Consider the following 25,556-nt stretch of genomic DNA (forward strand, 5'->3'; position numbering starts at 1 on the left):
TGTGGGAAAAAGTAGCGTCTGCATGTCTGTAGGTGTAGGAGATGATGTTCTGGGTGGTTTTTTTTCATCGTTTGTTTAGTTGTTTTTTTGGGGGGGTTTTTTTCAACCTGCTTTTTGGAACTGCAGTGCATGTTTTTATCTTTTGGCATGTCAGGATGTTAAATCTCAACAGTCCATACTGTACAGTAGGTTCAAAGACTCCTGCATATAGTTTAACATCTCCATATGCATCACAACCCTGCCCGTGAACCGAACAGCTGCATTTACACTGCTAGACTATGGTGGTATGACAACAAATTTGATTGGATTTGGAATGTTTTATGTATTATACAACAAATGCTACATTTCATTGTCTTTTATTTCATAGCCTTTTAATTACCAAAAAAAGAAGCTTCATTTGCAGGGGGTGGGCTTGTGTTTTTCTGAGCTAGATGTACATCTAATCAAATGCCAAATAAATTGCACCATGAAGGACGACTTGTGTCAGTGGGTATGAACACAGCATCCATCGTACTGAACTTTATGTTGAACCTCAACAATCACGACATTTAGCTGCTCTATGAGTCCTGCAGGAAAGTCAACCAAATGTCAGAGGATTAAGGTGGGATGCAGGGAAATCCCCCCCACCAACAGTGAGATGGAGGTTGTTGGATACATCCAGTCCACGGCAATGAAAAGATTCAAATAATTTAAAGAAAGACGATATAGCGCACCTCACGGTGACTCATAAGGCAGTGGGCGGAGCAGAGATAGATAGCGATACCCTGCTGGAGAGCATTGTGGCTGAAGAAAAGAGGCTTTGTTCACACGGGCCAAGTAGTGACAGAATCACATCATCTATTCCTGGATGGAAGAGACATAGTTTTTATATGTCAAGTTGAGGATAACATTGTTCCACATTTATTTATTTTTTTACTTTTGAGATCGTTACAGGTGCTACATTTCTACACCCTCCTTATATGAAGCCATATATATTATGTTCCCTTCTAATTAAGCGTGCTACACATCCACTGACTTTCCCATGAGATGAATGGGTCTTGTTACTGGTCACTAGGCATCTATGCTGGCAGCAGTGGCAGGGAGGAAGGGGGTGGGGGGGTGGGGGAAGCTGTCCTGCATCAATGCGCCTGTTGATCAGAAAAGACCACTAGACTGCTAATGACACGCTTCACTGATCAGACCAGGAGAAAATAAAACTCAGCTTCCACCTCAGTTCCCATTTAAGCAAGACATCCGCACTGATCTTCAGTCTACCTCAGATACGACACCTGTCTGGAGTCTTCGGGCTGCGGGATCCCACCATGGTTTGGACTCCTGCTCTCCTCGTGATTGTGATTTCATACGTTAATTCAGGTGAGGGTCCGCTTGGAGTCTCAGAAGATAAAGAATATATTTATAATAATGCAATTTCTAAATTCAAGCTAATTAAACAAAAGAAGAAACATTATGCTTGCCAATATTTTTGCTATTTTTATATTCCAGAGGACTACTGTTACGGTGAGCCACACTGTGGTAAGTAATGGACTACTTTTTATTATTTTAAAACACACACACAGCTATTTAAATAATATGATCTCTTATTAAAATGTAAACTGTCCTCATAGTATATTAGCACTCTGTCCTCACTTGTTGGTGAATAATTTACTGGCCATAGGGAGACATTAATCAACTGAAATAGACCATGATTATAAACAATTAAACTTCTGTTTCTATCATTCTTTTTAAACTGTGTAGCTGTTCTAAGTTGGTGACCCCTTAAAATGAAGCAGTGTCTTCTTGCAATAGTTGAATATGTCTTTGAGTTGTGAGCAAATGTTCAACTCTCAGATTGGGTGTTTTGAATAATTGTTTTTGGAGGCCTCGAGAGGTTAAATTGTCCAGTATTGCACAAGACAAAAAGGAAAAGATTAGAGAAAGTCATAAGAAAAAAAAAACTCCCCACAAACCACAACGCCCAATTAGTAGCTGTTCCGAAGCTTTTGATCGTATCATGCAATCTTCCTAGTTGACAAAACATAGAAGAAGAATCAGAAAAACGTGACATTTGAACATCTCCTGCGCAATTTCATGACAACTGGGCAACGTGAAGAGGGCATGTTATGATTGAAAGCTCTGGAAAAGCTACTAAATGGACCATGCGGTGAGATTGTTTTGTCAGTTTCCAAGATCAAGAATTAGCTCTGTCATAAACTTTAAACCAATAAAAGGTAATTTGATAACAACTGGGAAAACTCCATCTGCTGAGCAAGATCGTGAGATTTGATCAAAAGCTCCAGAACAGCTGCACAATCAGGACCTTGTGGTGAAGTTGTTTGGTCAACATCTTGTGCTGTTTCTGAGGTCAAGAATGAACTATAACCTTCAACATTTTTCTTCTTTCCTGTCACAATAATCACCTGGAGGTTAATCTCGGAGACCACTAATGTAGATAACACTTCTTCTGCTCCGTCGTTCACCGGTGTATATGGTTCTTATGTAATTTCTTCGCCGTCCTCAGATCCTTATGCATGGGGAGACATGTTCCCGTCTTGTCACCCTTTACTTGAAGAGCATCACTCTCCCATCAATCTGGACCACCAGATGACCAGAAACGAGTCTCTGAGATCTTTACATCTGGAGGGCTTTGATGTGATCCAACCGGGCCACTGGGCGCTTAAAAACGACGGACACTCTGGTGAATACACCACACATCTTGTCATGACCGTGTATATTATTGTGTTGGTGATTACACCGTTCTGGTTGTTCTCAGTCGTGCTGCAGGTTGGTGGTGGCATGTCAGTGAGCGGTGGAGGTCTTCCAGATGTTTACCACACTATCCAGCTGCACTTCCACTGGGGAGGCCCGGCCACTAACGGATCAGAGCACACAGTGGACAGACGCAGATACCCGATGGAGGTACAGTATGGTCAGTAGACAAGCTCTACACCGTCACCAAGCAACTGTTGCAGCAGGCTGGTACAGTGCGGCCTCCCCTTAATGTCTGTTTTTTTTTATTTTTTTTTATTTACTTCTAGATGCACATAGTCAACATGAAGTCCATCCATCCGAATCTGACAGAGGCCTTAGGCGATCCAACAGGACTTGCTGTTCTTGGATTCTTCATTGATGTCAGTTTAAATACATTTGTTCTATATATTCCAACATTTGTAGCATACAAATACATCCTGATTTTAAGCTTTATTGCAGGTTGTTTACGCAGACCATGTGCACTTTGGACTCATATCCCAAAAGCTGTCCTCTGTCGCTTATAAAGGTCAGAGGACACTCATAGAAAATTCACTCCTGCCTGCTGTTTGTGTTGTTTGTAACTCTTTTCTCACCACTGCTGTGCCACCTCCCCTAAGGCCAAACTACTAAAATCGAGCCATTCCCGCTGATGAACCTTCTGCCAAAGCACAACATGAGTCAGTATTACCGGTATTACGGCAGCCTCACCACCCCTCCATGTTCTCAAGCGGTTGTATGGACTCTGTATGAAGTCCCCATCTACATCTCATGGTCCCAAGTAGGTCTCTTAAGTCTTTCTCTGAAAGAAAACCCATATTAATGGTTTCCTGAAAGAAAACCCACATTAAGGGTTTCCTGAGTGCTGTAAATAATCATTTATCTTTTCTCTTCAGCTGGCTCAGTTTACCTCACAGATCTTCTCTACAGAGGAGGATGCAGAGCAGGTGACACCTCTGCAGAACAACTTCAGACACATCCACCCCACCTTCAGTCGCATTGTCTCCGTGTCCAAAGATGCCAAACTCCTCACAGGGACGGCCAGTTGGCCCCTCAGGTCCGCTGTGTCACTGCATCTGCTTCAAATCATCTTGCTGGGAAGCTTCCTTTCTGGACTTTAACGACATGTTAAGTCCAAATCATGAAACATTGCATCAATAAACAAAGATGTAGTTATCCGAAAATGACATTTAGATGATGTCCAGCAAAGAAAAAATACATGAAACAAACTATGAAGAAAAGTACTGTAAACTGTTGAGTTGTTACTAAAAGTTTCATGATTGTGGCCTGCTTTCTGCAGGATTAACTCTATTATTGAGCTAAAATGTGATAAAATACATGCATCATTATTAACAGTTAAAAATAATGTGAATTTAGCACTGAAATGTGTTTTGTGATGGCAGCCATCTGTGCATTTATGACTGTAGGCCTTTTGCACTCATAGCATATTTTTGAAAAAGGTACAATCCTAATACTATATATTGTCTTTTCATTTGGCTTTGGGTCAGACATTGTAACTCCACAAAAATGTGGAGAAATGTCTAAATCGAGAGGATTCATTTAGGGGATTGCTCCGGTGCCAGATGTCCCTTATTTTCGGCCGGATGTCCGTCACCTTCCGCTTTGTTTGAATTGGCATTCTAAACTCTGGTCGATTTCTGAGGACTATGGTTAACTGCTCCTCAGATCTCTGCAGTGTAAATCCAGACAGACTATCTGTCCAATCTGAGTCTCTCTGTTGCACGACCATTGGCTGTAAATATTATTAATATATACAGTCTATGTGCACGACTTAAACAACTTTTGAACGAGCACAAGTTCCTTCCTGAGGCAATTTTGCAGAGGCACCCCCAAGACGATTGTGATTGGTTTAAAGAAATGCCAATAAACCAGAGCACGTTTTTCTCCTATCACGGAATGCTGTGTGGACTAGAATGCGAGAGTGATAATAAAGAAAAAAAAAAAAGAAGATACATTTAGTTTAAGTGAAAAGTTAGAAACAGGCTAAGCGTCTACTGCCACGCTAGCAGCTCTGTGAGTGAGGCTGTACTTGAGCTAAATGCCATCGTAAGCTTGCTAACATGCTCACAATGACAATGCTAACGTGCTGATGTTTAAAGGTGTTTAAAGGGATAGTTCGATTTTTGTGTGAGGTTGTATGAGGTAGCCTACTTATCCATAGTCAGTGTATTACCGGACTATGGAGCTCATAGAACACTACTTCAAAAAGTTAAGTTCAATGTCTTAGTTTAGCATGTTAGCATGCTAATGTTTGCTAATCACTTATTTGTTTGCTAATTAGCAATAAACACAAACACAAAGTAAAGTACACCTGAGGGTGATGGGGTCATAAATCAAAGTATGGGACAAATGAAAATGTTGACCTGATGATGGCACTTCATGGAAAGTTGAAATACTTCAATAAAAAAACAAATGTAAACCTCATGGTGGTGCTAGCATGACTAAAAAGAAAGATGAAGGCAAATACATGTTAAATTGTTAATCGTGAAGTTTTAGTAGATTTGGCTGTTGTTCACATAAGTATTATTCACTCATACAGATCTCACATAATGTCTGCCAGAACATGGTAGGCTATGTACTGCATTAAGTTACTCCCATAATCTGCTTTCACTGATATTTTGACATGTCATATAACAGGAAAACAATAGGTATAATTAATAATATACTCCTGCATCCAACATGTTAAATAGTTTGTGTGTGTGCATCATTTGCATATTTGCCAGGATCCACCAGCATCATTGTAAACCAGCAGCCTGTAGGAAGGACTTCAGGCTACACTGAACGACTGTAAAAACAAATGCAAGAAAAAAATAAACATGAGGTTGACACTTAAATGTCAGTTCACAATTTAAATTTTCTTTTAATATATTTCCTGTATTCAAACAATAAACATACACATCCTATTCTGTGTCCCATGCGCTGTTGTTGTTTTGAAGTCATAAGAGACTTTTGCTCTCTCTCTCTCTCTGCTTTGTACCCTGTTTAGTGAGGCGATGACTATTATGCAAAAAGACTTCAGTGAGTTGTAAATCTGTGGCTGAGGTTAGTCAGCATCAACATATGTTAAAATAACACACCCAAGCAGGCACGTACAGTCTGTGACACAGCCAATCATGAGTTTAACTGGTTAACCTCAATTTGTCTTGTAAAACGTGACATCTTGAGCCAGAAACAAAACAAGAGAACACAGTTGGAGTGATAACGTCTGACCAATCAGATCACTTGGTGTGGAGGTGTGTGTGTGTGTGTGTGTTCCTCTATTCACACCATGCTCCTCCTGTCATGGCCTCGAGGCCACACACACACACACACACACACACACACACACACACACACTGTAAGCCTTTCTCTCTGGACTATGTGTAGCCTATGTGAGTTCCCGATTTAGCAAAGGTAACGTCAGGCTGCAGATTTTCACTGAAAGCAAACAGCAGCAGCTGAATTTACTGATTAATAACACAGCTTCAACCACAGAATTATGGGTGAAATCAGCAGAACTGTAGAGCTCGAGCCAGCCTTACAGTACATCACAAAAATGACCTGCAACTTTCCGAAGGCCTGACCTGAGACTACAAAGTCTCAAGTTTTGACCTGCTAAAAACCTAGAACATAAAAAATGAATGAGTGGCGGATACCTGGGGATCAAACTAACCTTTCACTCTCCAACCTCTCTAACCGTAAGGCCACCACTTCCACCTTGTACCTTAACTTCAAATACTTGTGACATGGCTTGGACTTGCCTCAAGGATCTGAGAATTGGCCTGAAACTTGTTCTGATAGACTTGAGACTTGCCCAAAAAGACTTAAAAACAGCTCTTAAAAGCAGTAGTCTGGTTTGGAGAATGTCATCTGTTACATGGTCTTTCATTCCTGTATCACATTACACAAAAATAATCTACGTTATATATAATATACATACAATCTTTTGTTTGCTTTTCATTTGTTGTACTGCATTCACCACTGTGAATGCTTTCATTTGGAGTTACTGGTGGTGTGAAACATACTGGCTGTGTGTGTGTTTGGACAGTGAATCACATGACAGCTCCTCACTCAAACTAGCCTGACACAGACTCATTGTTTGGTCAGCTGCTGCCTACTGTTTCCATTCATGAAAAACCAGCATCAGTGGGACTGTCTGGGTTTATTTCAGATGATCATCCATCAAATAATAAGCCCTTATAGTATAGTTACTTTATTTCATCTCCCATATTGTGTGCCCAATGAAAAACAACCACTGTTTATGGATGTATGCAAAATTGCTTTATTTCCATTTTTTCATACATTTGTTGTGTAATAAATAGACATGAGAAACAGGCTGATGCTTCAATCCTCTTCCCATGCCGATTCTGCACCGTTTAGTTTTTTTCTCCACACCGCAAACAACTTTTCATAGAATTTACAACAGAAAATAAAAAAAACAAAGCTTGACACAAGCTGAATTTCCTGCTACCAGCTCATCACTCTTTTCATAGATCTCTGAGCTGTGTTCGTGTAGCTAATTCCGGGGAACAAAAATATATATATTTATATAGTATTCACAGTTACAGTATTTACACATTTTAGGATTACAAAGCAAATGGGCAGAAAATGAAGATGTTTCTACAAGAAACAATCTTTCACAAGAGGTGGAGACTTTTTCCTGTACACAGTGGACCTTTTTCCTTAAATAAACAACCTTTTTCAACCCTCAGATTTCTTTACAGTTCCCTGAAAATATTTTTAAATACTCAGTCTTTCGTTAAAAAAAAAAAAAAAAGAGAGCGAAAGATGCATCTTAAAAGTGTTGCCCCTGTTAAGATAAAAAAGCTTTAGATCTTCTGTACAAGTAATCATATATAATATAAACATCACTGGTGGGAAAAAAGAAAATCTCCATAGTCGATCCAACTGAATGAAAAGCAATGACTGACTTGGTCTTGAATGGGGGAAATCAATGGCTGAGAGGGGGTATAAAGCAGAAGTGCAAGCCTCGAGTGCATTCACTAATATTTTTTTTTTTTTTTAATCTTAATGTCTTTATAAAGAAAGAACTACCCTGGCAGTAGGTCTATTGGGTCGTAGAAACACTTTGTTGTGCATGAGAACATTGAACACTGGTAGAGTAATAAGTGTTACAGCTGAATAGGAGAGTCTTCGACAGAGACTGTCATCCCAGGTACAGATGAAAGAAGCCGAAACATCATCATCAAAACACCCACGGCGGGAAAAAAATAGGCAGCAAAAACAGATTTGTATATCCGCCACCGGCATGCTCAGGTTAAACATAGACAGTTTTACATTCATATGGCACTTAAAAAGAGAAATAATTATTTCTTCATAAGCTGAAAACTTAGTTTAACAAGTATTTTCAATCGCTGCCCAGTGGACAAGAATTGGTTACATTTGAATTTCTTGCTCTGCATGATTGGGGGGCCTTCTACAATGTGGCAACACACACACACACACACACACACACACACACACACACACACACACACACACACACACACACACACACACACACACACACACACACACACACACACACACACACACACACACACACACACACACACACACACACACACACACACACACACAAATAGTGTCTTTGAAGAAACAAGCAAGAAGAAAACTACCTAAACAAAACTGGAAAACACTGGAATATCATTAATACAAATTCTGCATGTCATCTTTACCTTTTTTGCATAAACAAATAGGAAGCAGCATGATCCATTATTGGCTGGTGAAAGCAGGCATGATATCCAAATATTCCATATTTTGTGGCAGGATTTAACCATTTGTTTTGCTTGAAATTTCTATTATCTGATTTATGTCCAAGAAAACTGGTGCAGAAGAGGTAAGAGCGAGAGAGCAGGGTTGCAGTCCGGTGTTGGGCCGTGACACTCTGCCATCATCCCATCTGCTCAGGTGCCCGACCACGTCTTCTCTCACAGAGAGGCGTTTTCCTGGCGGGCTTGTGCGTCTCAACAGTGTTAGTAAGCAGCTGAACATGTGAGTCTGTGTTGTTGTTGTTGTTTTTGTACCACGTGTGGTGTACGTCAAGCTTATGATTCAAACGAGAAGTGTAAAACTGTACAAACCAGGACTGGATGTGGAAGGAGACATGCTGAAATACTGCCCCAACGTTTAGAAGAGGAAATGCTGCACCAGCAAGTCAAGTGTTTAAGTAAGTTCTGGGTCACTGGCAGACATAAAAAACTATGCGTAGTTTTAATTTCAAGAGCACCATAAATCGTAAACAAATCTAGAGTTAAATATGTGAAGAGGGCCGTACAGACGAGCAGGTTTCTTCTCCTTGCTCCAAAATAGCCGAGTCTGAGGACAGCACTTTTACACCCTGGAGACGATTGACCTCACATGGACGTTAGTTCAGCGTTCCCCTACAGTTCTCTGCCCCACACAAACAGGGGATCTTCTCATCCTCGATGGGGAACTTGTAGTCATACGTGATCTCCTCGTTGACGTTAATGGACTGTCTGGAGTAGATCACAATCTTCTTTTGAGACTCCACCGTGATGACCTTCGCATAACAGTTGGGCTGAAAGAAAACGCATCATTAGATTGCTTTTAAGCTTGTGTTTCTGTTTCACACACTTGGTGCTGAAGCTTTGACAAAAGGAGCATCATGCGGATGTCGTCTTACATTGCAGCTGTGGTTGATGAAACGGGCAAAGTTGCCACACTTCGTAGCATCTATGATGGTGTCGTGGTCAACGCGGAACATGTAGCTGCTGCCGATGCCCTCCTCCTCATAGCGCTTCTCCCGCATGTCCGCAATCACCTGCCAATGAAGGATTATCACTTATTAGAGGTCTGACAGCTCTAAAATTAAACTATTGGCTTTATCTGACAGAATTCCACTGGATCTCTACTTTAACCCCATCAGTGGGACTTGTTCATTTACCGAACCGTGCATCTCGCTATCAGCCAACATATCAACAGCTCTGGTCCTTCAAAGCAAAATGAGCTATCATGCTTGGTAGTAACTAGAGATGGTCCGATACCATTTTTTGCTTCCCGATACCTGAACTTGTGTATCGGCCGATACCGAGTACCGATCCGATACCAGTGTGTCATATATGTTATGTTTTAACAGCCGTATACTACTATCCCTATATGGATGTGATATGATTTCTATCTTTGTTGTCGGTCTGGCTCAGGTTAAACTCTTTGTGAAACATGAACAATGAACGCCCTTTTATTATCCAGTTTGACAGTCAGTTGTAACGGAAAAAGAACATAAATAAACTACTTTAACGTAGATTTTCTTTAGGGCTTTATTACGTGGTATTGGATTGGTGCATAAACTCCAGTACTTCCCGATACCAGCGTTTCAGGCAGTATCGGAGCATCTCTAGTAGTAACCCTCTCTTACTTGCTGTTACGGCAGTCCAAGCAACATCAAAATTTGGTTGTGAATGAAACATTCAGAATTCTAATAAACTGCATTTTGTAACAGGAATTGGGCACACCCTAAAGTCTACATATATACACAGTATAATCCATCATAAATCTTGAATGCAATTTATCACATACAAATATTTCTTATTCATTATCAAATAGCTATATATATATATATATATATATAAAACTTTGAGAGTAAAATAAATGTAAGTACATTTGTAAAAATGCGACCATTGTTTATGTACCCACAGAAAAACCCACTTCAAACGAACCAATCAACTGCCTCTCACCTGTCTGATGTTTTGCCCCACGTACTCGATCACCATTTCATCTGCAGCGATGGGCTCCAGAGCAAACAGACCCCAGTCATGGATGTGCGACCTGCAGAATCTGATCTTTTTCTTACGAAACTGTAGGAGTAAAGTGGAGCAGAGTGTGACATTTGTAGATGACATAATTGCAATGACGATGACGCCGGTCTGTCTTATGTTCTTACTTACTGCTCTTTTTTTTAAATAAAATTCAGGGTGAATCAAACTGCCTACTGGAGCAAAGTTCAGTTTGACAGTGTTTACCTTCAGCTGGTTGAACTTCAGCAGGTCACTGTCACATGCGAACGAGGACAGCAAACGTCGCTGCTCCGACCGCCGCTCCGAGCCAGGTCTTGTAGAGACGGGGACCTGTGCGGGAATACTCATACCCTGCAGGAAGAAGATGGAGTCAGACGTGTCTACCCACAGCAGTACAACATCTATGATGCCGCTGATGTTTTTACATGTACACTTTCACAGAAGTCTGTACTCACCTGTGTGTCGAATGGCAGCTCCTCTGACTGCAGCTTTGTGCTCTGAAGGTACTTGATCTTGTCTTTCTTGTCGATCTTGTAGTATCCCTCACTTCGCGCACAGCCGGTCACGTGATCCCTCATGCCGTCATCTCTTCTCTTTTTCTTCACTCGGGGGATATTGGTAGGTGCAGAGAAGTCAAGGAAGAAACTAAAAAAAGGCCTTGGACCACAGCTGAGATGTCCAAACACTGAAGCTCAACAGATATTCAATAGAAGCCAAACAGTTCCTGATTCTCACCACCAGAGGGGGCTGCTGTGACACACACACACACACGCACACACACACACGCACACACACACACACACACACACGCACACACACACGCACACACACACGCACACACACACGCACACACACACGCACACACACACGCACACACACACACACACACACACGCACACACACACACTTAAGCAGTAAAGGATATATGGATGGTTGACCCAGAGCGTGTCGTTGAGCCAGTCGTTGCCGTTATCCTGCTGGAGCATCTTGTCATAAGTGATCTGCAGAAGCCGTATGTCTTCATCATCTATGCCTTCGTTCCAGATGTCATACAGTATGGTCATCTCCTCAAACTCGGAGCGCGTTTTGAAGTATGGCCGGGGAGGCGAGGTGACGGGGGACAGGCTGCCCAGCAGCAGCTCCTCCCAACATCGCCGTGCCCTCCGTGTAGGCTTTACAGCCACAGGTGCCTCTTCTTCGTAGGACAGGAAGCCGTCTTCGGCAGGCAGGACCGTCTGAAGCTTCACCTCTCCTTCCCTGAAGTCCAGGCTTGGGTGGTCGGGGGACTTGGCAGATATCGTTTGTGTGGATAGATCGCCGAGGTGTGCGTCGTAAGGCAAAGGGGTGGACTCAGATGAGATCTCCAAAGACTCATCTTTTTGCGGGGTCTTTTTGCCTTTGGGTCGTCCAGGTTTCCTCTTTGATGGGGCAGTATCTGATGGGACAGGGACATCTACAGTGAGACCAGCAGGCAGATCTTCAGGGACACTGGCTGAATGCTCTGCTCCAGCTGACAGGGCCTGGTTAGGCAGAGCGCAGATGGGCGGCTCCTTAAAAACTGGTCTATCGTCCAGGCTCTCAGAGGATATTTTCCTGTTAAGAGTCAGTGCTGTGGGGTCAGGGAAGACAGGGGTAAAGGTTAAGTCTCTTCCTGGAGTGCGGGGGACTCCAGCACTAAGAACAGGTGATTGTGCAGGGTAGGAAAAGGGGCTACCGGGGATGTGAGGGGAGCTAAGCAGCAGGCTGCTGCCCGTCAGCGGGGCATCACTACCGGGCGTTATGGGCACGGTGTCCGTGCTCTGAGACTTGCCCAGACTTCGGGCACGCTCCATCAGGTCCCTGCCCGGCGTGCGGGGGATATCCTCGTCTGTTGGGAGCCTGGCCCGCTGAGGGAGGTCAGGCAGGGGACCAGGGGGTGGATGAAGGAGGGATCGACCTTCTACTGCCGGGTGTGGAGCGAGAGGGAGGTGCATTAAAGATGCGGAGACAGATTTGGGGACAGGTGTGTTTGCATCTATGTGGGATGGGGCTAATCGACTGGGGGTGCAGGGTACTTCCTCGGGCTCTGCTTTACCTTTGGCTTTTGTCTCCTGGTCGCTTTCAGGCAGGGCACCTGTGGGAGTGGGTGGCCGGAGGTTTGCTACATGTTCCTGAGGTTCAGACTTCACTACAGGAATGTCACGGTCCACACTGATGTCTCGCCCTTTGACTAGAAGACAAGAAAAGATATTCATTTCTTTTAACATCTGACTTCAATACTGCAAAAATGATACTGTAAATACCTATGCTGTATTATTTGGCTTGTATAATTTCAACAGACACTCACCTGGGATGCCATTGGGTGATGGCGGCTTCAGGTCCTCCGTCACCTCCTCCGCAGGACTAGGAGGTCTCCTCCTCAGGTTCTCCTTATCCTCTGAGACCAGTCCCGGAGGAGGGCTTGGTGCCTTGGTCTCCGTCTTCCCCTCCTCTTCATCAGAAGACGACGTTGATGAGGATGAAGAGGACGAGGAGGTCTGGGCCACTTTGCCTTCAGCCTCCACATCTTGTGCTGCCTCCGCCTCCTGTTCTTCCACCTCATCCTCTTCCTCTTCCGAGCTTAACTCGTACTCAGAGGAGTCCGCACTTTCTGCTGACGAGTCTGAGCTAGCTTTAGAGGAAGCTGAACTCTCAGCTTCTGCAAGAAATGGGGAAAGAAATGATCAATTACCGGAAAAAGACAAAAACCCAACCAACTGCTGCTGTTTGATATTTAAAGTACCTTCATCAGAAGAATCTGAGGAAGCGCTTTCACTGGATGAGTCTTCGTCGTCACCCTCCTCATCGCCACTCTCCTAAGAGATGACCACAGATCATGAAAATGTTTACAAAATGCAGAAATATTCAATGCACACGATGTAAAAGACAATCCAACAGATACAGACACACAATTAATGGTAATTACGGCTTACTTTGCCTGACGACAGCCTATCTGTCGCCTCAGTTTCATCAGGCTCTTCCTCCCTGTCGGACAATGACTCTTCCTTTCCTGAGGTGTCCAGCTCCTCCTCACCCTCGCTGTCCAGTTCAAGTGGCCGCGAGTGCCGCCGCTTCGCTGCTGCAGCGTCGGCATCCATTTTGGAATCGTCCGTTGGGAGCTCGGCTGGGTCTCGATCCCGGTCTGACAGAAATGAACCACAAGATATATTAGATTTTAGCAAAAAAAATGTAAACCAGGAAGAAGAGAGAATTGCAAATGTGACAAAAGAGAGAGGGTTACCCTCATCCTCCAGCTCGTCATCCACTGGTGTGGAGGGCCGGGCTCGTTTGTTGTCCCCTGCTGTTGCAGCCTCAGGTGGGTCCTTCCTTTTTACCTGAGCACAACATGCAACCATTAAACACAATGGGAGCTGCAAATGATCGAGAAAAGAAAGGAGTATCCCTCCTTGTCCTACTAAAAGACAAATTTCAAGGCTTACCTTGAAGGAAGGCAGGCGTATGGCTCCTCGCAAACTGATTCCCAGGCCCACTCCCTCGTAGCCCAGTCCCTCGCCCTTGTTCCAGTTCTCCAGCAAACTTGAACCCATCGTTTCTTTGGGTTTGGGTCTTTCTTCTTCCTTTCCCTCTGCACCCTTCACTGGAGTCAAAGATGCCTGGGAAAAAATTACATGATTCTTAAGTTAGTTATTGTATCAAACCCTGTTATTATACTGAACAATGACAAAAATGTTCATGAAACAAATGCTGCTTTATGTAAATGCAACTCTTTATTTTCATGATCAGTTAATCAGTTGATTGTTTTTCCAATTAATCGTAAAGGAGATGTCTTTCACTTGCTTGTTTGCCTGATCAACAAAGATATAAAACAGAGAAGAGCAACAAAGACTCCCATCTAAAAATCTGGAAACAAGGAATAGTTAGCATTTTACCTTGATAAATAAAATTACACTAAATGATATTTACTATTAAAAGGCATACTATGTAACTTTTCCCTCTTCGGTCCCCCAACAGGTTGTCTCATTGGAACTACAGCTGTAGTTCCAATGAGACAACCTGTAGGGGGACCGAAGAGGGAAAAGTTACATAGTATGCCTTTAATGTAAGGTTATAGAGCTCAACAGTCCCGCCCCTCCTCTGAGAGACTGTGGGTTCCGGAAGTAAATTTCCAATTCATTTCTCCCATTGACGTCTGGAAAAATCTGTACATAAAGAGTTTTAGACCATGCCTTAGGCTAACCAGCTACGTCGCGACTCATAAGCATACAACATATCATTTCAACTGAAAAAACAAACAGAAAATCCCAAAAAAGTCAAAAAGGTACAAGACTATGTACATAGTTTCGTTATCAAGCGAAGGAACTACTCATCCCATAAACCACCGCGCACCACTGAACAAAGGAAGCTACGTTAGTTTAGCTAACAGCTAATTCGGCTAACCGTTAGCTGAGACAGCATGTAATAACTTTAAAAGACCCTCAAAATTAAACCTGAAAATAACCGTTAATATATAACAGCTGTTACGTCAGCTGTAGCCTGCTTTACCCAGTGTTTAGTTTGAGTTAACGTTATTTTAGACTGAATCAAGCTGTCAGCTAGCGATTAGTCGAATTAGCTGTTAGCTAAACTAACGTTAGCTTCCCGGTGGAGGCTAACGGCAGAAGCGTGGAACAGATCGTGTTTCGTGCAGTGTTGTCAATCCTTAGTAAAACAGGATTATCATTTTGGGCATGCGCATGACGGATCGTGCAGGCAGCTCCCGGCAGCTCCCCCTCCTCACCAGCATGAGAGTACTTATCCAAGACATCGCGAATAAAAGACATTTATCGCAAAACAAGGTTGGTGCCCCATGAACTTTTGGCATCTATATGAGCATATACAATCGCTTAGTCATGTCGTAGCTGGTTTTAAGTCTACCATCGACGGTTACGATTTGATGGCTTATAGTCCAATTTGTCAATGGAGAAAATGCATTGTATTTTTACTTCCGGAACCTGCTGTGGGCGGGACTGTTGAGCTCTATTGTGGATGTAGATTGGACAGAGAGCTACATTAGCTAAAACTACACAGTTTTTTTTTAAAAGATTTTTTTTTGGGCGTTTTTTCCGCCTTTAATTGATAGGACAGCTAGTTGAGAAAGGGGAGAGAGAGAGAGAGAGGGGGAAGACATGCAGGAAATCGTCAAAGGTCGGACTCGGACCCTGGACCTCTACGTCGATGCATAAACCTCTAAGTATATGTGCGCCTGCTCTACCCACTGAGCGACCCGGCCACAACAGAGAGGTTGTTTTAATTATTCTTTTTTAATAATCTGCAAAAATGCATGTTTTGATTGATGAATTGATGGTTATCATGAACAGTTGTGCTACAATGCAAACTGAATGACTTGATGTGTCTACAATTTATGGCTTCTATAATGTAATGAAATCACATATTATGGACATTATTAGACTCAATTTATATAGGTTAGAAGTCAGGGCAAGTATATTTTCCCGCACACATACTGTGCATGTGTGGATATAAGCTCTTTTGCTTCTATAGTAGGTAACACTGTATTTGCATCTTGGAAGGTGAAATTAATAACTTACCTTTGCTGAATGTTCCTTCTTTTCCCACCAGTCATCAAAGGCTCTAAAAGCCACCACCTCCACCATTTTGCGGTTGAGGTCCCTCTTCATGATGGCCTTCAGCTCCTTGACAATGACCAGCAGCACACCATCAACAGTGGCTTTGTGGGGATCCTCCTTTTTAGTCTCATATCCAGGAGGAGGAACAGTAGGGTTGAACTTTGGTATACTGGGATGCTGCCATTGTTCGGGTGCTGTGCCGCTAGCAGGTGTAGCACCCATAGTCAGAGGAACGTAGGGTCCCCCATACGGCCCAGATGCACCACTGTCCATAAAATGTGGATAAGGATAGGGCCCTCTAGTCTGAGCCATGCGACTCAGCATCTGCTGCTGCATCTGGAAGGACATGGGAACGGTGCTCCACTGTTCCCACCGCAAGCAGTTCATCAGCTCCATTTGCACCAGGGGCATCATGCTATGAGGGTAGGGACCCATGGGCGGCAGCATATGGTGAGGCACTCCGGGATGACCGCCCATGACAGCAGAGTGAGTGGCCAGGTGGTGATGTGAGATCTGGAAGCCGGCCTGGTGCGGGAGAGGAGGGAAGCCGGGAGGAGGGATGGAAATGCTCTGCATCGGAGACACTGCAGAGTTCATGACAATGCCCTTTCCACAGTCTCCACCGGAGATTGGAGTCCCGGGCATCTCATCGTCAGAGATTTCCATGTCTTCTCCCGACGACTGATGACCCTGTGTGAAAAGGGACAGCCTGTCAGGACTATGCAAGGTCAACGTGTATTTTTCACAGGTTACACAAGAACAATCATCTGCCCTTTTCCTTCCATGACAACTGAGCTAACACCACTGACTTATGAAGACCTTGAGATAAGGTCAAAAAGCTCAGGAAAAAGCTAGTATGTGGACCTTAAGTTTATATTTGTTTTTGCCTTTTTAGCTTTAATATTAATTATGGGTATAGTTTGACATTTTTCCAACTGGTTCTGATACAATACTTGAGATTTCGTATTGATTCCAAAGCAATCCTTTTTATTTTATTTTGGATGCTTAAAACACATTTGTATGTTTTGGTTATTTAAACAATACCTGCACTCAATACCAACCTACAGTACTCTGTGCTATGGACACATTTTGCTCTGAGGTTGGATACTCAGTAAATCATTTAAAATAAGAGCAACAAATTATTTAAGGACTGATCTGAGTTCAAAGTTTAGTATTCACGTTAGCACATTCAAACACAACTGACCCATGTTGTTGGTCAGCATATTTCCAAACAGAGCTGTTTGCTTTAGGCATCTCAGTGATTATTCCTAAAACCATAGTGCATAATGGGAGGGCAACACTTTCACAAAGGAGTTATGTTACAACTGCTGCAGGAATGAAAATAATGAGAATAAACTCAGCATGGGAGTGGCATTGTTATCCAAAATGACCTGTTTGCAGTGCTTGCTTTGTGATAACTTGAAATGTGAGCTATAAGATGCTGCTGCCAATCCTGACTGTCAGGGCAAAACCAGGAAGTGTGGTGTTGAATGGGGCTAACTGCCAAACTTTGTTTTCCTCTGTGTGAGCATGTGGTGAGTGTTCGAAAGAGGAAACAAGAGTGTTTCTCCAACAGCAGCTCTTATGTCTCCTTTCAAAGCACAGCACAAAGTGTAGAAATACAACATCATGGGCCAGATGATGTTACTATGACTTCAAACAAGATCAACTTCATATGAATGTGAAAGTATTTGTAAGCCTGTCAGTTAGGTCTAAAACTTTTCATTCATAACTTATGTCAACTGTTTTACATGCTTATTTTATACACATATTCAGAAACTATTGTGCTAACATATACACTTATTACGGGAACAAACACTACTTATTAGTCCTTTAAAGATCATATGTGTACTCTGCACAAAAACAAACCGCAGCAGCGGTCAACTGAAATAGCAAACACCTTTTTTAAGGTGCCTTTTTACATAGATTGCTGTGAGATCAGAACTTCCTTTGCAAGGCATAATAAAAGAAAATGAAACAAAAGGAAAGTTTACTACTACCACCTTGCACTGAAACTAGACCTCACTTCCTGTGTCCTCAGGGTAACTGTCACAGCTGTAAGTAAACATCAGCATTGTGCAACTAAGGCTATCAATACGAACTCATTTTAGCCAAATTGGGAACCATGGGGGGCTGTTTCCTGTGAAATGTAACCTAACGCATGAAAATATGCATATTGTTATTTTTCATATAAACACAAGTTTCATGCAAATATGAGAAAAAAAAATCAGTGTCTTACCGTTTCCATTTTTTCAGTGGGAGTGTGGCCTCGGAAATGTCCATCTTTGAGGTCACTGTTTCTCGTCTTCTCCTGGACAGGAGAACTGATTCTCTTGATCAGGGAGGCAGTTCCAGGAACTGGCTCTTCGTCTTCCGAGTCTGGAAGTGGGGTCGGACTTATATCCTCCAAGCCTGTGCTAGAAGGACGGGAGTTTTGGTGGCCACCTTGGGAGCCGCTTGTGTAAGGGGGAATTGGGGATAGCTGAGAGGATGAGGAGGAAATTGGACTTCCATCCATTCGCACCTCAGGGTCTGAGGTCTGCTCCAGGAATGGCAGCAGCTTTGTCCTTTTCTCCTTGAGGAGCATCTCAATGCGGGAATCCAGGCTATTGCGCTCTGGATCAAGCGTGGGGGAGCCAGGTGAGGGGCAGTGCTCTGGTGTTTGAGGAGGAGGGGTGGTTGGATGGGGCACGGGCTCCGGCGGGGGCTCTGGGATCGGAGGAGTTTCTGGTCTCTCCTTGATGGGCAAAAAGTCAGTGGCAGCTGCCAGAGCCGGCTGTGGCGGTCGGAGGTACTCGCCCTCCCTTTGGGCTGGGTGATTGAAAGTAGGCTCTGACGGGGGGAACGCGGGGGGCAAAGGAGCCTGGTAGGGCGAGAAGGCGGAGTTGAAGTTGGGCGTAGCGGGGGGAGGAGCTGTGTAGGTGAAGGAAGGGGTCGAGGGTGGAGGTTCAGGTGGGGTGAGTTGGTGCTGTTTGAAGGGAGCTTGTTCAGATGTCGTGCTTCGGTACATGTTGCTGCGGTACTGAGGCCTCTCCGGTCTGCGGTTGTACGCATCCTGGAACTTACTCTCGTGTCTGCGAGATTTGTAACTTCCAGAGCTCTCGGCCCGGCTGGACTGGTACGCCGGTGTGGACTGCCGACTGGAGAAATTGGAGTCTTGAGAGAAGGGCGTACCTGTCTGCCGTGGGGTATGAGGGGTTCCCTGGGACTGGGGTGTGTCCTGCCTTAGGCTGGAGTAGCCTGTCTCCAGGGACAGAGGAGTGGTGGAGCTGCTGGGTGGCAATGTTCCTCCAACAGCTGACACGCTGCTCTCTGACAACCTGCGGATGGGCTCGCAGGCCTTAAAGGAGACAAACAGGATTAAGATTAATCAAGGTTTCACAGGCAAACATTCACACCACTAAAACCTCTACCATCACAACTAAAACATGTCTTGGATTGTAATTTAGAAGCTATTGTATATCAATGCAGTCATAAAAAAAATAGTTGGATGATTTTTTTGAATAGTTACATTTCACAGTGCATCTTTTAAAAAGCAACTAGTAGATAAGAGTATCTGGGCACAATGCCTGGGGGATCTCGTGTAACGAGGCCAAAGTGCACATTTCAGTGGCTTTGTGATTTCAGTCCACAGGCAAGGGTCTGGATAACATTTCCTCTGCTCTACTCCACCACCTGCTGCACTGATAAAATAAATTACAGATAAGCATGTCAGCTTAGTTTGGTAAGTTACTTCTACAAAGTGACACTACAATTCAGTAAGCATCAGGCTGACCTCGCATAAACCAGTAGAGAGACTGTACTAAACTATATTATTATCGAACTTCCACTGCCACAGATTAGGAAGCAATTTCTCATAAACCTATGAACAAAATAAAGTTTTTACCAGTAAGGCTTCTGCCAGGCTACGAGGGGAAACTTCTCTGGCCTCCTCTCCACCAACAGGCAGGGTCTGTGGAGTGTAGCTGCCATTCATCAGGAGCTGGAAGTACCTAAGGCGATTCTCACCTGCAGAACGGTAAACATGCAAGTCTATAATGCAGCCTTAATGCCAGAAGGATTTTTAAAACTAAATAAAGACTGTTAATGCACATATGGTAATCTGAAACGTTGTATGTAATACATACAGTAGATAGATGCTATAATATAATGGTCCAAACATGTTTTTAAATTTAACATGTGCTAAACAAAATGCAACAGTTAACTTAATTCCTTTCAAGAGTAATACATGTGTGTAGCCAGTAAACACTGTACACATTATTAAAAACATCAGTCATTATTTTGCTAATTAAATTAACAGATGCAAAACTGTTGTAAGTCAAATAATTAATACATTACATTGTCCTAAGTGTAATTCAAGTTGTTGTTCTGCATTAGTCAGAAGCAACAGCAGAGTCTTTGAATCTTAACAGTGTTACTGACTGAAAATGTTGCAACAATTTCAGAGATTTCTTTTAAATGTGACTCTACAGAGATGATGTGAAGAGGGAGACGACTCTGACAGATTGGTTTGTGTTTGTTTACAGGTCTGAAATTATGCACCATGGGAGTACACAGCCCCCCTCAGCGCTGGCCTTTTGGGAGCAGGCTTATATTCAATGAAATTCAATTACCCCACGTTACCAGGCAACGCACGTTAATTTACACACGTGATTGCTGTCCTCCTAATAATTCAAAACAAGGGAATATACCTCTTTGAGGAGAAGGTTTTGCTTCTTCAGCAGAAAACAGGCTTGATCGTGCATAATGTAGGTTACACATCTTCTCCTCGAATGACTGAATCACTGTTTACCTTTCGGGTCCAGCTCCACGTGGATGAAGTTTCCCATAACAGACGTCTTGTGAAGCGACTGCACGGCCACTTTGGCGGCTTTCACATTCTCAAAAACAACTTTGGCAATCCCCAGGTGCTTTTTGTTCTTCGGATTGTACAAGATCTCCACCTGCTCGATTTCTCCAAACTTTTTGCACATGTCGGTGAGAAATCCTTCCCGAATGTTGTCGTTCAGCCTGGCGAATGTCACCTCCTTTGGAGGCACAGGGCCGATATAACACTCGTCGATCTGGAAGAAGAATAAGAGGAGTAAACGTTAGGGGTGCTTTCGGGTTAATGTTGCACCATGTGGGGTCATTTCTGACAGCTGAGATAAGAACAACCTTGCCAGAGTGGGTACGATGAACTTGCATACCCAGTCATCCCCTTTCGCGCATTATAGTGCATGTAATTTGGTTTTTAATAGCCCATCCGACAACATAATGTCACCCGACATCCCAAAGATGAGTGGGGGGGGGGGTGTGTCTGCAACTTTTGACAGCCCCCCCCTTTTCCCAACAAACTGCCATCATACATTCTATCAGAGTAGATACCTTAAATTTCGGCACCGGTAGGTCCGTCTCTTTGTATTTAGTCCACAGCCGACCGATCCTCGGGTCTCGGACCATCTCCACCGGTGGTATCCCGGGATTCTGCAAGAGAGGAGGGGGCACAAAACTGTTATCCATCGCATTCACAACTTCACACGGCGAGAACTTGTTGCAAAGTAGTTTTACACAAACCAGACGCGGAGTTGGATTAAAATGAACACCTCCGACAAGCCGTTCAAGATGCTGGAAAACACCAGTGGCCGGCCACAGCAACACAGCCACATTGTAACCTATCATGGAGGTCGGCTACTCGGTTACTATTGTAGCCGTTTCGCAGCGAAGGCGGTCCACTTACGGGCATACTGAAAGTCTGTCCATCGTAGCGATACAGTTTGTGTGGTCCTTTCTTCAGCGCCGGGTCGATAATCAACTTGTAACTTCTCCAGTGGTGACTCCGCTTCTCCGCTGAGCCGCAGACGGGATGACTGTCCATGCCGTTCGCCAAACCTGAAACGACAGGCAGCGACAAGGAGAGAAGAGCTATCGTGAGGCAACGCTAAACACGGTCCCGTTACCAGCCCCCAACACTTTAAAAACGTTACAGATGCATGACTTTGGTGGCAGGGGTAGCTAACCCAAGGTAGAGCGAAAACGGGATATAGCGTATATCCCATTTACGGAAAACAGGCATTAGGAGGGCTGGAGAAAGAGGAAAAAAGAATAAGCTTACTCGAACTCTGCTTTCTGCCATGGTCTTCGTTCAATCTGTTTTTCTCCCCTGGCTTGGACATGGTTTGTCCGATCGAGTGGTTTTTCTTGAATTGAAGAAAAGACAAAATCGCTTTCCTTTCGCCGCTTACATTACATGATTTAGCTTGAAGAATACTGCCTCCTTTTCGGCGAGAGCCAACACATATCGTGTGCCTCTAGTCTGTAGCTTCTGTCTCTCCCACAATACACCGCTAGGCTTGCCCACCTCCGATGCTAGCCGCACTTTCGCTACAAACTTATTTATATTTTCACTGGTCACTTAATTATGTTATTGCATTGAATACAATCGTTATGTTTTAAATTACTCCGATAGTAACGTTCGAATAAAAACATGAGCGTATTATTGGCCCGGCAACCGCTCTTTGTCGCTAAACCTCTAAATCATTTTGTGTGGAATCTGCCGATTGCATTTACCCAAATGGCAAACACAAGATAGACACAGGGGGCAAATGTCTTCTTAACTGCCACTAAAGGCTAATAAAAATGATTTGGTCGCAGGTTTGTGGACAGACCTGTGTTCCTTCACAGATTCAAACACGTCGAGACATAATTTGAAAACAAACTAATGGGATTGGGGAGCTGCTGTAGAGCTAGTTGACTGCTTATGTGCAATTTCTGACAGAGGAACAGGATTACAATACGCAACTCGGTTGGTAAATGGTTGAATGTAACAGTCAGCCTAACGTTAATAACCGTTGGAATGCGGCGGCTTGTTATGTGTTTCTGTCAGTTAGACCAACAAACTAGTGCCAAACCGTTCTGTTGGTCCTCGCTTAAAGTATTAACCAGCGGTGGAGCTTTTAGTTATATATTCTTAACTCCGTATGGATCTCTCGTTTGTAATTCTATTTGTAAACTATATATTGTCGACCAAACGGGATTTTGTTTGACATTGTCTAGCTAGTGTTTTGCAGTGCTCGGGCAATTGGCTGGTTAACAGCGGCAGCTCGGCGGGCCAATCAGAACGCAGCAGCAGAGAAGCTGTCTGCTATTAGAGGCACGGCTCAGGAGTCCTTCAACAGAGAGCAGAGAGAGGGGGCCGAGCGCTCTCGGCAGCCATTTTCCTAAAACAGGACTCAATGGCCTATATGGGTTTCCTTTGTTCCAAAAGGGATCTTACACTTGATTTCCTCATCTCTCACGGACTATGATTAAACTATGATTCCTCCTTTTAAAGGATTGAGAAGAAGGAAGAGAATGTACTGGATGTAATACCCTGTGACATCTTGAGCCTTTTTTCCTCTGCCTGGAATCCATCTTTGTCTTAACTAGGTCATGGCACACCCATATAATAGTATTTATATTTCTTAAGTGAAAAGAAACCTAATGTTGTGAATAAACAGTTGTATGATTTTGGAGATGTTAAATTAGAAAAAAACACAGTTGAAGTGACAATGTGTAATGGCTGATTTTTGGCATTGCACTCATGGCCTTGTAGGATATGAGTAGCAATGAGTAAGTTCAACTCTTTTATAATAATTTAACAGTTTTGTTAATTTAGTAATGTAAAATGTGAGGCATGCAGTTACTGTTATCAAAAGTGATTTCTGTCAAGTTATCTGAGCTCATCAATTTGATCATATGCAAATGTTGGAATCTGTATAATAGACAACTTTATTGAATATGTTCACTGGCATGCTGACATGTAGATATAGTTCAGAATACAGTCCAGGTTATATGCCACTGCTAGTCAAATGCCAGAAAGCAGGCCATGGATAACTAATGGCCTTTTGCAAACTAGTTTACTGTGCTGCCTGTCTGTAATTTTGACTGTTGATAGGTCATTTGCTTTGATTAATGACTTTAAAACACTTTCCTCTCACAACAGCAACGCTGGTGGCTTGTGTGTTTATACCCTTCCTACAACAGTGGAGACAACTTCAAGCACGATTAGGTTTGTGCTGTCCATTTGCCATTTAAAATATGTCCAAAGTGTAATCGTTGGCTTGACCTTGCTTCAAGGGCACATTTAAATGTATTTTAAGAAGCCAAGTTAGGTAGCCCTTTACAGTTTCTACAACGGTTAAAAAATAGACTTTCAAACCAAAGAGGAAACAGATGGAGGGAAAACTCTTATGGTGAAAATATTTACCTCAGCACTTTGGTGAAATGCAGTTAACAGGCCTAAACGCAGGGGCAGGAGGAATGTTTTCAGCTCCATCTTCGGATCCTCTAATAATGGCATTAATAAGGGGTGGGATAGCGTCTCCTGAAAAAGAAGGATTCCATTAGCACGAAAGATAGAACGCTCTTTTTAAAACTTTTTGATCAGTGGTAGGCATTGCCTCTCAGCCAGCGAATATGCATCTTCAAGCATCATCTGTGTGGGCAATATGCAAACTATCTCCTCTCTCTCCTTGAAGACAGGATTGCAGTCAAGTATGACCTCTTCCATTTCGACATTTTCTAACTGAGCTACATCATATAATGCCACAAGGAAATGTTGTTTTGAAAGGTAATGGATTTTGAGCTATTTCACTTAATTTGCCATTTTATGTATACATGTAGCAAGTGTTCTAATAGAGGACAGACAATAAATAATTGTGGTTTAAACGTTATCAGCAAAACTAACGTTATATTGACTTTAAAAGAAAATTTGAACTGTAACCCATATTTTTTTGATTGATTTTGTAAACTTACAGTTTAGTATTCAAAACATCCTAATCCAAGTCTTAAACGAGCAAAGGAATCTTATGGGGAGAAATCTCGTAAATTTCACTGCTTCCCTTGTCCAAAGAGACCCTTTGGTAACGTGTAGGCTACACTTGTTCAATGGTTTATCTGCTGTTCTCTTGCCTCAAAATGGCTTCTTTACAGACAAAGGGGAGCACTGTGCTGTGATATGTTGCTGCGCCATAACTGGGAGAGGCTCGTTCACTCGGTGAGAGAGCCTCGTTCCAAGGACATTTCTCGGTGATACAACAGGAAATATTAACACATACCGACATGGGGGATTTTACTCGAATGTATGTATGTTTAATAATAAGTAAAATAGAAAAAAAACTGTCGACAGTGCGTGAAAGGAAAGACACGTTAATAAATTTGGCTGTCGGTTGCTGGGCTGACTCGCCCTAGTAACAGCAGTAATCCGAGAGCTCTGGACGGTTGCCATGAGAGCTCGAGCGTGTTGTTGCTCCCCCACACTGCCATATAAGGTCATCAGGAATCCTCTGCAGCAGGCTGCAGCCCTGTTGTTTTGTCACTGGAAAGAGTGAGTGCTTCGGGCTTCCGCGCGTGCTCTCTGGCTCGAGACAGAGACCGGCGGATCACTAACATCGAGTGATTTAAATGCTACAGATTAGAAAATACAAACTAA

The 25,556-nt window shown here is 43.3% G+C and overlaps 2 protein-coding genes across 7 annotated transcripts; one reads left to right on the top strand and one right to left on the bottom strand.

Moving 5' to 3' along the window:
- The first annotated feature begins 1,107 nt into the window (after positions 1-1,107).
- Positions 1,108-5,616, top strand: car15 (carbonic anhydrase 15). 2 transcript variants are annotated; one of them, XM_078272181.1, is made up of 8 exons: positions 1,108-1,353; positions 1,483-1,512; positions 2,498-2,674; positions 2,750-2,895; positions 3,015-3,107; positions 3,187-3,253; positions 3,345-3,505; positions 3,621-5,616. In XM_078272181.1, exons 1-8 carry the CDS (start codon positions 1,302-1,304, stop codon positions 3,843-3,845), a joined length of 951 nt encoding a protein of 316 aa, XP_078128307.1. In that variant the 5' UTR covers positions 1,108-1,301; the 3' UTR covers positions 3,846-5,616. The 2 variants fall into 2 exon arrangements, with proteins under 2 accessions (XP_078128307.1, XP_078128306.1); XM_078272180.1 differs by having other exon boundaries at positions 2,498-2,895.
- A 1,366-nt stretch (positions 5,617-6,982) lies between these two features.
- Positions 6,983-25,409, bottom strand: setd1ba (SET domain containing 1B, histone lysine methyltransferase a). 5 transcript variants are annotated; one of them, XM_078271097.1, is made up of 19 exons: positions 24,881-25,409; positions 24,333-24,449; positions 21,825-21,976; positions 21,473-21,571; positions 20,898-21,168; positions 19,992-20,113; positions 18,345-19,445; positions 16,067-16,795; positions 13,961-14,134; positions 13,762-13,855; positions 13,454-13,662; positions 13,264-13,336; positions 12,829-13,179; positions 11,428-12,711; positions 10,958-11,124; positions 10,728-10,853; positions 10,443-10,562; positions 9,392-9,529; positions 6,983-9,286 (listed from the first exon to the last, which is right to left on the bottom strand). In XM_078271097.1, exons 3-19 carry the CDS (start codon positions 21,960-21,962, stop codon positions 9,113-9,115), a joined length of 5,370 nt encoding a protein of 1,789 aa, XP_078127223.1. In that variant the 5' UTR covers positions 21,963-21,976; positions 24,333-24,449; positions 24,881-25,409; the 3' UTR covers positions 6,983-9,112. The 5 variants fall into 5 exon arrangements, with proteins under 5 accessions (XP_078127223.1, XP_078127225.1, XP_078127224.1 ...); XM_078271099.1 differs by lacking the exons at positions 24,333-24,449; positions 24,881-25,409 and adding an exon at positions 22,200-22,441 and having other exon boundaries at positions 11,428-12,111; positions 12,577-12,711; XM_078271098.1 differs by having other exon boundaries at positions 24,333-25,409.
- Between the last annotated feature and the right edge of the window lie 147 nt (positions 25,410-25,556).

The sequence above is a fragment of the Sander vitreus genome, chromosome 16 (genome assembly GCF_031162955.1).
Source record: "Sander vitreus isolate 19-12246 chromosome 16, sanVit1, whole genome shotgun sequence".
NCBI lineage: Eukaryota > Metazoa > Chordata > Actinopteri > Perciformes > Percidae > Sander > Sander vitreus.

What these genes read in the sequence shown, in the direction of transcription:
- car15 (XM_078272180.1), top strand. Translation starts at nt 1,302, where the DNA reads ATGGTTTGGACTCCTGCTCTCCTCGTGATTGTGATTTCATACGTTAAT. An exon ending in TTCTTGGATTCTTCATTGAT is followed by an intron (nt 3,108 to 3,186) that starts GTCAGTTTAAAT and finishes GCTTTATTGCAG; the next exon opens with GTTGTTTACGCAGACCATGT. An exon ending in GTCCTCTGTCGCTTATAAAG is followed by an intron (nt 3,254 to 3,344) that starts GTCAGAGGACAC and finishes ACCTCCCCTAAG; the next exon opens with GCCAAACTACTAAAATCGAG.
- setd1ba (XM_078271095.1), bottom strand. Translation starts at nt 22,260, where the DNA reads ATGTCCAAGCCAGGGGAGAAAAACAGATTGAACGAAGACCATGGCAGA. An exon ending in TACCGGTGCCGAAATTTAAG is followed by an intron (nt 21,169 to 21,472) that starts GTATCTACTCTG and finishes TTCTTCTTCCAG; the next exon opens with ATCGACGAGTGTTATATCGG. An exon ending in ATCACCCAATGGCATCCCAG is followed by an intron (nt 12,712 to 12,828) that starts GTGAGTGTCTGT and finishes CTTGTCTTCTAG; the next exon opens with TCAAAGGGCGAGACATCAGT.